Raw genomic sequence first — 16,361 nt, forward strand, 5'->3', positions numbered from 1 at the left:
TTCTTAGGTCTTATCTAACATATTAAGTGATTTACCTTTTCTTTTTTCCCCCTTAGAATGTAAGTTTCTTGAAGTATAAGTATTTTGTTATTTTGTTTAGTACTCTAAAAAATATTTAGAGTATCTCTACAATTGTATGCACCCAAATATATTTGTCAAACAAATAAGGAGGAATGATTTACACTTCATTTAGCTTCTCATATACTTTTTGTACTTTTATTGATTTGTCATTTATACCCTCTACCACCACCATTTTGTGAGTTTGGCCAGATTGTTATACAGAAAACCTCTGCAAATCATATGCAACTCAGAAATCAATCCCATCAGGCCCTTACTCCTACAACACACACATGCACACACAGATACACACACACACACACACACACACACAAATACACATGCACAAACACACACACACGCACACACACACACACACACACACACACACACACACCCTATACTATAAGGAAAGAAAAGATTTTGATTCTGACTTAATAGCACTGTAATTGGAAGCATTATTATACTGTATGGTACTTAATAATTTTTCCTAATTTTCTCTTAAATGGAATGAATATAGAGTTATTATTTCAAGTTCTTTACTAGAACAGACACCCAATATTTATTTATTTCTCTTTTATTGTTACTGACTTGTAAGAGATGAAAGGCTTTTGAACTTAAAGAACATAAATTTTATCAAAGCTCCAGGAGACAATTACTCTGGATTCCAAAATACTAGTAAATTTCCTTAGCCAGTGACTGGCTAGTGAGATAGCAGTGAAAGGCAACTGAAATGTGTTTCAGCGAGAGCCCTGATTTAGTGATAAAAGGGAAAATTCAATTAGCATGGCGCTTAGCTCTTCTGCACTCGTCTTTTCTTTTACCTAAAATGGCTTTTGTGCAGACACTTCTAGATTTCTTGTTACTTGGGCAGAAGGAGAACAATTATTTTCTTAAACTTCTATGATTGTGCCCAGATTGTGAACAAATTATTTAATTGACAAAAATCTCCTAAAACTAATAAGCCTGATTGTAGGTTACAAGGTTAACATGCAAAAGTCCATCACTATCTTACATATCAGAAAAGAACAACTGGAATTTGAAATAATACAACACAATGTCATTTACATTCACACTACCAAAAATTAAACAATCAGGGATAAATCTAACAAAACATGTACAAGATCTATATGAGAAAAACTACAAAACTCTAATGAAGTTAATAGATAAAAATATATCTCATGTCCATAGATCGACTCAATATTATCAACGTGTCAGATCTCCTGAAAGTAGATTCCATGCAACCCTACACAAAATTCCAGCCAGCTGTTTTATGGACATGGACAAACTAATTTTGAAGTTTATATGAAGAGGAAAATTCCAAGAGCCAACACAATATTAAAAGAGAAAAAATTTTGGAATACTAAAACTATTCAATTTCAAGGTTCAGTATAAGTCTACAAAATTCAAGACAGTGTTGCAGTGGCAAAGGACAAGACAGATCTATATAATAGAATAGAGCACTCCAAAATAAACTCACATAAACATAATCCATTGATTAGGCAATGCATGTAGAGATTCACTTTTCAATAAATGGTGCTGAACCTGAACATTCAAGTAAAAATATACATTTTATGCTATTCATAGAAATTAAAATAAATTACAGACCTAAATTGTAAAACTCTTGGATGATCTAGAAAAAAATCTAAATGACCTAGAGTTTGGTGATGACTTTTAAATACAACACCGAAAGCAAAAAAGTCCATGAAAGAAATAATTGACAAGCTGAACTTTATTAAAATGAAAATTTTCAGCTTCAAATAATACTGTCAGAATAATAAAGATAAAAACAGACTTGGAGAAAATAATGAAGTTAAATATTAAATTATTTTTAAAAGACATATCTGATAGCCGGGCATGGTGGTGCACGCTTGTAATCCCCACCCTTGGGAGGTGGAGACAGGAGGATCATGCAGATTCGAAGCCAGATTTGTTGGCTTAAGAGACCCTGTTTCCAAATAAAATATAAAAAAAATAGGTCTGGGAGTGTAGCTCGGAGAAGGGTTCCATCCCCAGTACCACCAAAAAATAAATAGAAAAAAAAGACATATCTAATAAAGGACTAGTATCTAAAATTTACAAAGAACCATTAAAATTCATAAAGACAACAATGAACCCAATTAAATAATTGGCCCAAAACTTTGGTACCTGACCAATGAAGATACACAGATAGCAAGAAAGCATAAGAAAAATATTCCCCATCTTGTGTCATTAGGAAAATGAAAGTTGAAACAGTAATGGTAGATATCACTAAATATATTACTTGGCTAAAATTTAGGACACTGACAACATCAAATGCTGGTAAAAATGAAAAGCCATAAGAACTCTAACATAGTAGAAATACAAAATAGTAAACGCAATTTGGAGGCTTCCTACAAAAAAATTAAACATACTCTTACCATATAATCCAAGAGTGGTACACCTCATTTGTCATGAGAGTTAATAACATATGTTCACACAAAACTTGCACAAGAATGTTTATAGAAGCTTTATTCATAATTGCTCAAAGTTAGAAACAACCAATGTGTCTTTCAGAAGATGAACTTAGTAAATTCAGACCATGGAATATTATTCAGTGCTAAAAAATGAACTAGTAAGCCATGGTAATACATGAATGATTTATGGAAGAAAATTTAAATACAAGAAACCATCTGAGGAGGTTACATGCTATATTATTCTAACTACATGACATTCCAGGAAAGAAAAAATATAAAGAGAGTAAAATTAATGGTGGTTGTTAGGGTTTAGAAATTGGGATAAGTAGAGCACATAGGGCTTGTAGGATAGCAAAACTACTCTGGATTATACTATTATGGTACATACATATTATGTCCTTGTCTAAACCCATAGAAATCTTGACAACAAGAGTGAACTCTAACATAAAAATTATGGGGTTTAAGTGATACTGTGTCAATGAGGTAACAAATATACCATTCTGTAGAGAGATATTTGAAACATGGGTACAGGTATTATATGAGAAATCCTATATGTTCTTCATGATTTTGCTATGAACCAAAAATTCCTGTAAAAATAAAGATTACTTAAAAAAAACAAATCAAAGGAGAGTGGGCTGCCAGGAGGATGTAGAAGAAATTCTGTGGTGTGGGTAGGGTATATTTTCTTTTGAATTGTGTATGCTCACTTTTTCAGTCCATCAAAGCACAAAATCAAGTGCAGAGTTAATTTATTTAATTTTAATTTTTCCTATTTTATTAGTAGCTATGTTTTATATCTTTACCATCTTTCTTATTTACTCATTGACTTTATTACCTGGTAGAAAATTTAAAGAATAAAAATTATAACTAAAGTTTCTCAAAAAACACAGACTCAGATGAAAAATAAGTCATGCTCATTCATTGTGGCCATATGGATGAGACTGCATTTTTCACTGTCTGACTTCCAGGGATATTAATCAGTTAGCTACATTCAGACAAAAGCAGAATTGCTCTTATATGAGAGATGAGGTTGGACATTATGTTTTGGTTAGCATAAAGTGTAGCATAGCATCTAATGGTCCTTAAGAAAAGCAGCACAAATTTCATTTCAAAAGTTAAACATGAATATTTATTTGTTATCTTAATTTTAATAATAATAGATACAGATTTTCTTATATATTATAGAAATATATATGTATATACTTTCTAAGAAACAGCACAAGCTTGCAATAAAATTAGTAAGCAGTAAGAAATAATAATTAAAATACAGTAATAATAGAGTACAAAGGAACACAAATAGTTGTAAATTACATTATTCAGACAGAAAGGATATTCTAATTTTGTTGCACTCCTCCCACTCCCCTCCCCCCAAAAATAATAAATTAAGCTTAGCAGACAGGAGCACTTATGATCAAGGTAAATGTTGGAAAATAAGTAGCACCTTTAGTCTTTAAAATGATTGTCAACACTTCTAGGAAGCCTAAATGGAGCATTTCTAATTTTGTAAGGAAAGTAAAACTAATTGATATGTACCATCAAGTTTAGCTGCTGTGAATATCAGCATTTGCATAGAACATTTGACTGAGAAAACAAAAATGAACATAAGACAGAACATAAATTTTAAGTAAGAAAATGCTACAGGTGTTTCTGTATATTCCCTTTAATATTAGCCAGAGAATTCCTCTAATATACATTCAACCTGCATCATAGAATTCTGTAGTAGTCTTTCAATAATACAGAACCTTGGTTTCATTTCAATAAGGAATTATTCTATGCCCGGCACTTTGCCAGACATTAAAGTTTCATTCTAAGACACCATCCTTGTCCACAAGCAGCTCACAGTCTAGTTAAAAAAAAGAGATGAATTTGAAAATATATTTAAAACTGTAGGCATCGTATATATTTTTTGACAGAGGAATTCAACATCTGGTTTCAAATTTGCTTAGTAAAACTTAGAAATTACAGCAGATATTTTTCTCAAACATTATGCCCATGTAACACTGTAATATAACTGAAAGGCAAGTGGTAAAGAATTCAGTTTTCAAACAAATTTGCTTTTTAAAGGAAGTAGGAACAATTAACAACTGATCAGCAACATGATATATTCCCAATTTAAATAGACCTACATACTATTTAAAAAATGTATTTGCATGAAAAATGCCAGTTTTTAATTTTTGGTTAATTTCTACATGTGCCTTATCTGCTAGTAGTACTGCTACATATACAAAAAACACAAATAAATAAATATATTAAGATCAAATCACAATCACTTTGCATTCATCTCTAAGAAGGCAAAAAAGATGGTCCTATCTTATATTTTAAAATGTTAACAGGCATTTGCATGAATTATTTTATACTTTATTAATTTTTAAAGAATGAAATAATACAGCTATGAATTAAGTTTTCTGTAAAAACAACTGATTTAATCATGTGTCAAACAAAACTACCTTTCTTTTTACTCAGTTTTCTAGTAACTAACCATAGTTGATAGACCATATGGTAATATATTCATCAGTCATTAAGGTACCAATTACAACTTTTTACTTAAAATCATAAAACTATAGCATAAGACATAATTTATATTAAAAATATTATACAGATTAACCCCTAAATACAATCTCTTAAAGAATCTTGCAAAAGTTAACTAGGTGTGGCTCTTCCCCAGGAATGTCTTATATACGTATGTCTTGATATTATTAATGAGTTATTATGTATAACTTTAATCCTAACAATATTATTTTTAATATTTTCTCTAATTTAATACTAATCTGTGAAAGAAATACTTGTTGATTGAAACGAAATAATTACTAAAAGTGTTTCAAAACTTCCTTAAAAATAGAGAATTATTAATTTTGAGAGTGATTTTATTGATACATCAGTTTAACATCTTTGGGAGGAAGTACTTTATATAAAAATTTCCAAATCAAAATGTCATTTTTAGTGAATATTTGCAAAGGCCTAACTATTTCATGTTCAACATGGAAAGTACTGAACTTGACATAATTGACTAAAGTGTGACATCATTTCTGTCATTGTTACAAAGATGAGGCCTAAATTTAATCTTTGCACTATATAGTCGATACTGAGACTACCTTCTGTCACAATGCCATGCAAACTTAGCATACTGATGTCTGAATCTAACCAACATATCACCAACTGCAGATATGTTTAGGGTCTTCCCTACTTATGAAAGATTTTAATGAAATACAGAACAAATGAAACAAAAATTACTGAGTATAATTTATTGCTTTTATACTTGTCCAGGGTCAACTCCCGAAAGCCAACACCCTTCTCCAGGGGTCTTTTATTTATAAGTGATTTTTGTTTGTTTTCTGGATGGGTACAAAAAAGAGAAAATCTAGAAAAAATATTTTTCTAGATATGATGGAGGTAGATGGCATCTCTAATACAAAAGTAGCTTTAGTTATACAGTTTTCTAATACCTGTTGTACATTTTAGTGTTAAATTTAGCAAGATAAACATTTTAAAGCCAAGATTTTTTTTTTTTTTTTGGTACTGGGGTTCCTGGAAACCTTTTTACCTCCAGGCTACACTCCCAGACCTATTTTTTATACTTTTTTATTTGGAAACAGGGTAGCTTAAGCCAGCGCAGCTGGCTCCTATCTCCGCCTCCCAAGTGTGGGGATTACAAGTGTGCGCCACCACGCCCAGCGTAAAGCCAAGAATGTTTGAGAAAAACAATATCCTAATAATTTTTAAATTCACCTCCAGATAACTTAAGAAATATTGTATGGGTGGTCTCCTCTAGTTATACAATGGCAATAATTTCTTATGTATAATTCTATGATTAACAAACTGGTATATTCTGTGCACTGGCATTTTACTTTAGGAAACAAATACATAAATGCTGCTTTTAAAAATAACCATAGATTTAAGCAAAAAAGTAATTAATGGAATATTGACACATTATTTTAATACTAAAATATTGGTACTATTTTAATAATTTTGTTATTACTATAATGATATATGTTGTGAATAATTATTCATCTCATTAGTGAGTACTTTTAATCTACCCACAATTATCTGCTGTTGCAATCAGAAATATTCTTCAAATTAAGTTTGCAAACATGACTTTGCATAGTGTGATTGGGAAAACATATTCATATGTAATAAAATGGATTTATCAACTATTGGAAAATATTTTACTCACTCTAAAAAGGTCATCATTACCATCAGGATGGCTTAGAGTACAGTAAAGTAAACAAAATGTGTTTGGAGTCAAAACACTAGTTCTTGTTCTAGTTCTGATTCTGCATTTACTCAGAGGGTTAGTATATACTTAGGCAAAACCCTTAATCTGGTCTAGTCTAGAACTCTTAAAAATGTGGATATCTATCAAAATTACTTAGAGTGTTGAAAAGACGTAAGAATTAATTAAATATATCTTTGGATATATAAATATATAGAAAACAAAATAAAATTACATCTAAGACTCAGAAAATAAACATTTTAGTTGACGTGTCTTACGATTTCCAGAAATACTCATATTTTAGTTAAAAATAAAGCAGGTGGTAGAAAAATAAAGTGCACTAATGACATGTCAGACGTTTGTACTCTATTTTAATGAACAAAGCATACATGAATTGGATCAAACTCAACAAAACCTTATTTTAGATGCAAATGAAATTAAAACAGGAAACAAAAAACAAGACACTCAATGACAGTCCTAGTGAACCGAATGTTTTAAAATTCCCCCTGACACTTAGGAGATGAAAATCCCACACTCTTGTTTTTCTGAACAGAAAACTTTCTTTGAACTTATTATGCCTTTATAGTGTTCGGTACCAGTGTTTTCATAGAGTTTCTCTATCATATTGTCATATTTTAACTAAAAATAAAGAAACAAAAAAGCCTGTTTTATCATGTGAAGAAAAAATAGTTGCTGTGATGTTAATAAACTTATGCTAATGACTGCTGACCTACTGAACTACTCTTGAATACCACTCACCTTATTAACAAGCATAGATAGATAGATAATAGATAATAGATAGATATAGATGATAGATGGGAAAAGTATGACTCACAGAAGATTAATCAAACCCACCAGAAAGCAAAAATCCCATGCCAAAAATCTCAGTAATTCGTTTAAAAAATGTTAAAGAAATTTTCCTCGATGTTATAAAAACAAAAAAAATAAAAAGTAGTTACAGAGAAAAGACTAACGATACCAATTCTTTCATGATATGTCCATAAATGAACTGAACTGTGGCAATAATATGGAAGAGATTACTAAAGCCAAATAGTAGGACTTTTGAGCTAAAATCAGTAGCATATGAACAGCTGGTAGTAATTGGTAGTAATGAAGAGAAAAACAGAAGTATAAAAAAATAATGTTACTTCAGCAAATTATTCAGTTTTTTAAAATTGTGTCAATGAAGATAACATGATTTTGCTTATATGAGCATTATAGCTAAATACTCATATTTGGGTCTTTCAGATCTTAAGTGTATTCTCAAATATGATTATGAGTATGAATGTAACAGAAGTAAAAATAGTGAGATGAGAAAAGTCAAGATTTTAGTTTTTAATATCAATTTTGATGGTGCTGGGTATTGCAAACTATTTGTAGCAAGAAATTTTCTTGGTAACATACATGACTGATGGCACCACACTGATAACCTATGAGATGACAACATAATGGCCCAATGCTGGAAAAATAAGCTTTGTTTCTTAGAGTTTTCAGGCACTTTGATTAGAAACATTCAAGACAGTAAGTACAAAGATAGGAAAATTGGTTTTCCTACATTCTTTAAAATGGTATTCAACTATATACTTACCTTGCATAAGGAAATCTCATATTAATCACAAAATCTTCTAGAACACAAGTACCTCCCCTAGGAGGAGTTCTCTTATTCATCAAGATTAATAGCCATGGCCCCAAAAATATACAGTTGGCTTCAGGACAGCCACTCTTGCACATCACAAATAAATAAGGCTAGATGCCTCCTGGATGGCTTCTCACACAAGAGAGCAATGCATTGGAAGTGCAACTTCTAAATACAGGTGAGGAGAAACACATTCTAAGAACTTCAGAAGTCTAGAGGGAGAAGATGAAGGTAATTATCACTTGTTTTTACTGTAGAATAATTAGAAAGAGAAAAGAATGATAATAAAGATATTCAGAAAAATTTAAAAAATGAGTGTTCAGAGAAATTGTATTAAATAATGAAAATAAATATGAATTTTATAGATGAACCAGATAATTTTAATCTCAATTATTTGGTAGCATAGGATAATCTTATAAGTGGGGACAATTGCTAAAATTCTAAACATAATACTCCATAATAAGTAGAGACAGCTATAGGGATTATTTAATCCATAATAAATAACATTCTCCTTCTAAATCCAACTTCAGGGAAAAATGTTGCCTGAGTCATATAAATGTTCCCTTACTTTTATGAGAAAAATTTACATTAAAACAATTATGGCTTTTACATGATCATTACCATTATTTGGGGTAATTTGCATTGGCTAGAAAATGAGGCATTTGAAATTATATTTAGGCTGTAGCAAATGCAGTCTCTAATAAACACCAAATAAATCATAATGTAAATTTCAATTATATCTAATTTGTTTACCATACAAAGTTTACATTGTTTTACCTATATTTAATTTACCTTTTCATGTGTAGCTTCCACTGGAACGCAGAATAGTAGAATACACTAGGTGCTCTTTCTGCTTTTAGATAAACCTGAGCTTAAATTTTGGTTTGGTTATATATTACTTTTTCACTATAGGAGCTTTTCTGAGCTTCTTTCAATGTATATATATAATTTTACTCATTTATTACATCCATTTAATAACTTTTCTCACAGCTTTGTCTTCAGTATTAAAAGGCATCATGTAAGCAAATTGCATGATGCATATAGATCAGTTTTCTCCCCACTTGGTATCCATTTTCCCCTTTGAGTCTAAATATTTATGAATTTTTTTACTTTATGAAGTATCTGAAATATTCTACAAATAATAGCAGTTTTTTAAAGGTTTTTTTTTGGGAAAAAAACAAGTCCCAACTAATTGACCAAGGTTATACATCATATATACAAAAACCTACATTATACATCCTTTTATTTTCTCTCCCTATAGTTTTGATTATGTTGTACAGCCAGAGAAGAGTAAAAAACACCTAGATTTTTAAAGCATACATATTTCTAACATATCAAACCTAATTGTTTTACTTACTCCCTAGTATCCAGTTGAGATCTGTGATCCATGAGCTAAGGTGGTTGGAATTTGGTACTGACCAACTGAAATTTATGGATCTTATGAATTTATATTGAGAAAATATCATGTTTCCAGTGTGAAATACACTAAAATCTCATCAATTGCCTTCTTCAGTTACACTCTTTGGACTCAATATAGATCAAGAACGAGGGTGGGGATAGGTCAGGACAAGACCATATCCAGTGTTCTATTTACAAACTGTGAAGGAATATTTAAGATTAAATACCAAAAAATGTGGAATGCTCAGGTAAGACAAGTGGAAAAATGCTTAAACTAAACAGTGATCGTAAGTTGTTTGGGTATTCTGGTTTATGGTAAACCTCTTATACAATTTTATGATGAGGATTATAGTAGACATTTTAGTGGCAACTGACTTTGCTTCTTATCTTAATCATCTAAAGTCTCTTCCTACTTAAAGAAAGAAATCTATTCAGCACTAATTTTGCTGACACAGCAGACAACATGTTTCTTCCTCCACTTATGTGACAGCGAATTATGTAACAGCGAATACTTTAGGCCAATATTCTTTTCTCAATATTTGAAAAATTCTGTTGAAGCAATACTGCCTCCGATAAATACAAGTGCAGAGAAAGAACTAGTAGAATACTTTATATTATACTGGAACAGTTCTGAATTGAGTATGTGTTTATCACAGTTTCCAGTGCATTCTGGTTTAATTTTTAACATGTATATGGGAATTAAAAGATATGCATATTTATAATTTTATGCTGTGCTACTATCAAGTAGCAAACAAATTAATACTAACAAATTAATACAATCAGCATCAGAAATGAATAGTCAATGAAGGCAACCAAAGCAAATATACCTTAGTTTCAACTCTACTCATCAGTAAGTAAATAAACCTCCTCCCATGGAGAAGGCATTGGAATGTAACCGACAGCATGTCTGTACTTGCAGGTGATTAAAAGGATATAGCCCTTAGACCTAAAGCCCCATGATCATTAATTTGTTATTTATTTCCTCCTGGGGTCTGATATGAATCTTAGCTTAAATGTGTAATTTTGGAGAATGAATGCAAGACATTTTTTGAAAATGGTTATGATTGCAGAGGCACTATATAACCTTTTGCATTTATTATGATGAGAGTTGAATATAAAAGCACTAATAATATAAAAATAGCTAAAACAAGAATTGATATCAGGTGAGCTACATTACAAACAGCCATCTACTGTCATATTTTCCTGATTTATTTATCTAGAATATTGGCACATTTTATTTGATACTTGAAAAATACAAACATCCCATCATATGCAGAAAAAAACAAATGTTAAATAAAATTTTATATTGCTTTCTTAATATGAGCCATATGCTTAAATAGTGCATAAATTTTATAAATCAAATCCTTAATGTTAACTATTATAAAAGCTTGGTGTCCAGGTATGGTCTCATAAGAAATGAGAATAGCACCTGCCTCTATTGCATTAGAAAAATGCATAACAAAATCTTTTGGACATCTTCAGAATGATATCACTTCCATCATAAAGCAACAAATGACTTTTATTAATTAGGATATTAAACTTCAGATTTATAGTTGTGAATATTTCTAATCTTATCTATAGTGTTCATAGTTTTGAGTGCACAGAGCTGTCAAATGTGCCTGCATTCAAGAGCTATTTGGATTCCCAGATGTTTTCATATAGTTAGGAAAACACAAAACTACTACATTAACCTGAGCTGCTATATTTCAAGTTTCTTGCTAACATGAATACACTATCACTACAATACCAACTCGCACAGCCTATATTTTTAGAAGCCTTTTGTACAGTTTTCTAGTTATATTCACAGCAGAAATATAATCAGTAGAGGGCAGAATTTTCAAGTGCTACTATTTCTATACTCAACTTCAGTGGCCTCATAAAAGGCCTGTATGTGATTTGGTTTTGTTTTTTTGCTTTTTTTTTGAAGTAAGGGAGTCAAGCATTTAGAGGACTCAATAAAATGTCCTCCTACTCTTAGTCAGCTTACTTATATGGATTACTCATAACCGTAATCCAATCACTCCAATCATTGCTGTGTTGGAAAAAATTAGAATTGGATGTATTTATAAACTTGTCAGCTAGAATTCTGATTTATTCTATTTTGTAATTTCAGTACAACAGTAAACCTGAATTGAAGCCTTGTTAAAAGAAATCCAGATTATTATTTTCTGGGTGAAAAACTAAAATCCTTTTAAAATCAATGGACATAGCTCATTGCTAGGCATCATGCAGAATTTTAATTTGACTTATATATTATAATGATAAAAATTCTGAAAATTTCTTTAGGGCTAGATTCCAACACCAAGCACTAGTGGCACCCTTCAAATAAATCATGTGCATGAAATAATCAAGTTTAAGAGTACTCAGAAATAATGGTGTAAAATGAGGATCTTCATTTTTATCAAACCAATTATATATATGTGAAGCCTTTTTTATAGCACATTTGAATTTTTGAATTAAGATCACCTTTATTTTCACACATGTGCTTGTCTTTAAAATACACATTGTAAAACAACATGCAAATATAAAATATTACTTTTGAATCTATGGATTTTTTATCTTAAAAAAATAAATGTGAGTGACTATGATAACATACTTTCAAACTTATTTATTTTTGTTCTCCAGATACTCTGTTCATGTGGATATGTATATGAGTGTATATATGTGTGGATGTGTGCATGAGATAAATCATTTTCCTCGATTTTATTTTATACTTTAATATCATATAAAAATTAAATGCAAAGAGGATCATTTTATGGGACTAAACATATTCCTTCTAACTAACTAAACCAGAGCTTGGGGATTCATATCTCTTTCTATAACCAAGACTAAAAGTCATTGGAAGATTTTAAAATTCATATTTTAACCAACACATCCTGAGTCAGGTATAGAACTAAACCTTGGCATGGATACTAAACCATTGTATTGGATACTTTGCATGCACAATCTCAAAATTTAACTACCCAAATGAGTTTTTAAAACCAATTACAGTTTTTATGGAGAAACATCTCATCTCCATCCTTAGTTGTGACTCCTCATTTCTACTGAAAACCTTTCCAATATTTCAAAAAACAACAAACTCCCAAGTAAATCCATAAACACTGAAACCAGAGAAGCAATCCCTGTTAATTACTAGTTTCTCTTTCTGAGGAGGCAGCGTTCTTTCCTTTTAGATCTTAAACAGTCACTTCATCATGTTTAGTAGTGCTTAAGGGTTCAGATTCTCCAGCTCTGGAATTACGCAGACTTTTATTTTTCCTTGCATTTTTCTTCTTTCTTTCCTTGGCCAGCAGTCTATAGTTGATAGCATTACCAATGAGAAGCCATATGCTTGAGGTTACCACAACAGCCCCACTGGCTATATACATGTATTTATATTCTCCAGTTACATCCACCAATTTACCTGAGAGAGAGAGAGAGAGAGAGAGAGAGAGAGAGAGAGAGAGAGAGAGAGAGAAGGAGAGAGAACATCTTATAATGTGGCATAATAAAGCCTTTGTAAAATAATAAGTTTCTAAATAAACTCATCCCCACAAAATTGCATACCTTTTATTCAAATTACTATCAAGAGAGACTTTAATAAAAAAAATTCTAGATCATGATTTATAATCTAATATAGATTATATATTACTAAAAACATATACAGAAATTCATTATATTACCAGTACATTAAATTTATTGACAATTATTTCCTCTAACAAATATTTGAAACTAATATATACTGTGTATATATATGAATATATATATATATATATATATATATATATATTTATGTAGTCATAATACATAGAAGTGTGAGGTATATTTTGTACACATTCATGCAGATAGAGATCTATTTATGCATGTACAGCAAAGCCATGCTTCCTTTTTTCTTCAATTTTTCTTCCTTTTTTCTTCAAGGGAAAATGTATTTTTAAGAAAGACTCAAAGGGTCTTCTGTGATTCCAAAGAGGGCTTAATGTCTACTAAATGCTTCTCTGCACTCATTACTAGGCTGACTACTTCATCTACCATATCTTATTTGATCCTTATTATGAAGTAATTGACCATAGTTACATAGCCAGTCCATAGCAGAATATCAATTCTAACTAAAGTCCATCTGAAACTCATATTCTTAACTACCCAGCACAATGACTTTACCTAAACTCTTTATTAAGTGTTGTGCCACTTTCTAGTCCAATTACATTTCTGTTTTTAACTTTATTCAAGTCTGTGATATCCAGGCCAAACTAACCAGTAATAAACCATTTGTTCCATTTTATTACAGAGACTCTTTAAAATCTAGCATGGTGCCACATAATCTGAAGGCTTATTGACTTAAAAAATTCAGTTTATAATTATTTTTGTCTTGCTCATGCAGTCACTTCATTCTTAATAATTAACAGCAAAATTAAGTGTATATAAATCTATACTACTTATCTTAGGCATTCCAAGAGATTCAGTGGAGATCTTTTAAGCAAGTCTGTTTAGCATGAATCTCTAGCATTATGACTAGAATCTAGTCAGTGGCTCAGTATTAAATTTAGCTGCTTGCAATATTGATTTATTTGCCTCCAATTCTCTGATTTAATCAGACAGATAGTGAAGTAAATTTATGAAAGTAAGCATGACATATCCATAAGCAAAACAAAACTCATATACAGTTTGTATTCCTTCCTAACTTTGGTCAAATATTTATATTCCTACAATGGTTGTAGATATAAATACAAAAATATAAAGTCTATAGCCCTATTAGTTAATATAATTTTGGGCTTCTGTATCAGCATGCTTTCTAAATGTCTTAGTATTTTTTTTATTTTTTTGCATCCAGAAACTAGATGTTTTCCAGAATTAAAGCTTTGGTTTCTTTATGAGTACAGTAATGAAAGTTTAGTCTGAAAAGAATAAATTAAACATAAACACATACACACTCTACCTTTCTCTCCTCTCTTTGAGGAACTAATATTAGCAGTAGTATGTGAGAAAAAATTATGACAATATTCAAAACCATTTACTGTGTGCCTAAGATGTACCAGGCACATTTTTAGCATTGATAAGATACTAAAGAGGAGAAGCTTGCCTGAAAGTCAAGGAGCATCAGGGGCAATTGGATGGCAGAGTTAGAATGAAAACTGGGTATCTTATGGCTACCATAAGTTACTGGAATTCAGTAATGAAGTTTCAGATCAACTATTACCTACCATTGGCACCAACAGAATGGTGGCTTGCTAATATCAATACAACAGGCACTCAGGGTTATTAAAACTTTTTAAAGACATATTATTGATTCAGGTTCTCAGTGCAGGTAGAAGTGGCCACTTGATATCCTTTCATTTTAAGCCTTAGAGACCACCTACTGTCTTTTTACTTAATTTTTTTATATCCCACCTTGCATGTGACATATAATTTTTCCCTGTTGACTGTTAGAATTTTGTTACTAATTTTTTTATTTTCTTTCTTTCTTTCTTTCTTTCTTTCTTTCTTTCTTTCTTTCTTTTTTTTTTTTTTTTTTTTGGTGTGTGTGGTACCTGGGTACCTGGAGTGGAACCCGGGGGCTTTTCTACCTCGGGGCTATACTCCCAGAACTATTTTATACTTTATTTGGAAACGGTTTCTCACTAAGTTGCTGAGAGCCTTACTATGTAGTTAAGGCTGGCTTTGAACCTGTGCGATCCTCCTGTTTCAGCCTTCCAAGTGCTGGGATTACAAGAGTCCACCAACACGTCTGGCACTTGTTATTAATTCTTTTTTGTTGTTGTTGTTTGGTTTTTTTTTGCAGGTCTGGGAATGGAATCCAGAAGCATTCGACCTCTGAGCTACATCCCCTGCCCAATTTTTTATTCTTTATTTTGAAACAGGGTCTCACTGTAGCTGAGGCTGTCCGCGAACCGCAATCCTCCGGTCTCAGCCTCCTAAATGCTGAGATTACAAGCCTGTGCCACCACGACCGGCTACTAATTCTTAAATAATTCTCAAACTCATTTGGTCAAACCAATTTATCTATATGAAAAGATAGAAGATAGATAAGTTGTCTTAATCAAACCTGAGAAATTTCACATTTTTTATAACTGTTTTGATGTCATAGTACATTCACATGGAGAGACATACCACCTAAAACATCCTACTAGATACTAGAAGACATATAGAAAGAAGTTTAACAATTAACTAAATACATGGAAAAATTTACACGTAGCCTGACTTTGTACACTAGGGGGCAGGCCAAGAATCTAAGAGTAAGTTCAGTATTAACCAAAACAATATACAGTACTTGCTAAAGAAAACTGACCCACAAAGAATATAAAAATAAAAGTAAATTAATATTCTACAACACTTAAAATCTAAGACAAAACAACTCAACTTTAAAATGTAATTATACTTGTGTCTTTATCATAGGTTTATTTAGCAGAATTGAATTTATTGACCACTGAATGTATTTATGAATATTTCAAGAGAAAGTCATAAAATAATCATAAGAAATTCCAACACAAATCTAATGATTCTATGATAGTTTATCTTACTTTTATTTAAATAAAAGACCAGTTTACTAGTTTTGTTGATAGTACCTTTAACATGTACTATGCCTTTTTGCTGAGTAATTTAGCCTAAATACTTCTATAGATATATGTGAAAATATCAGACTCTAAAA

The 16,361-nt window shown here is 31.1% G+C and overlaps 1 protein-coding gene across 1 annotated transcript in view; it reads right to left on the minus strand.

Annotated features, from left to right (window-relative positions):
• SLC16A7 (solute carrier family 16 member 7) overlaps window positions 1-16,361 on the minus strand; it is a gene marked incomplete at both ends in the record, with an annotated part of 100,726 nt that overhangs the window by 18,932 nt on the left and 65,433 nt on the right. Inside the window, one exon of the mRNA XM_080704838.1 lies at window positions 12,925-13,139. Coding sequence (XP_080560964.1) covers window positions 12,925-13,139 — 215 coding nt within the window. The remainder of the gene's footprint in view (window positions 1-12,924; window positions 13,140-16,361) is intronic.

The sequence above is a fragment of the Muscardinus avellanarius genome (genome assembly GCF_963383645.1).
Source record: "Muscardinus avellanarius genome assembly, chromosome: 11".
Taxonomy (NCBI): Eukaryota; Metazoa; Chordata; class Mammalia; order Rodentia; family Gliridae; genus Muscardinus; species Muscardinus avellanarius.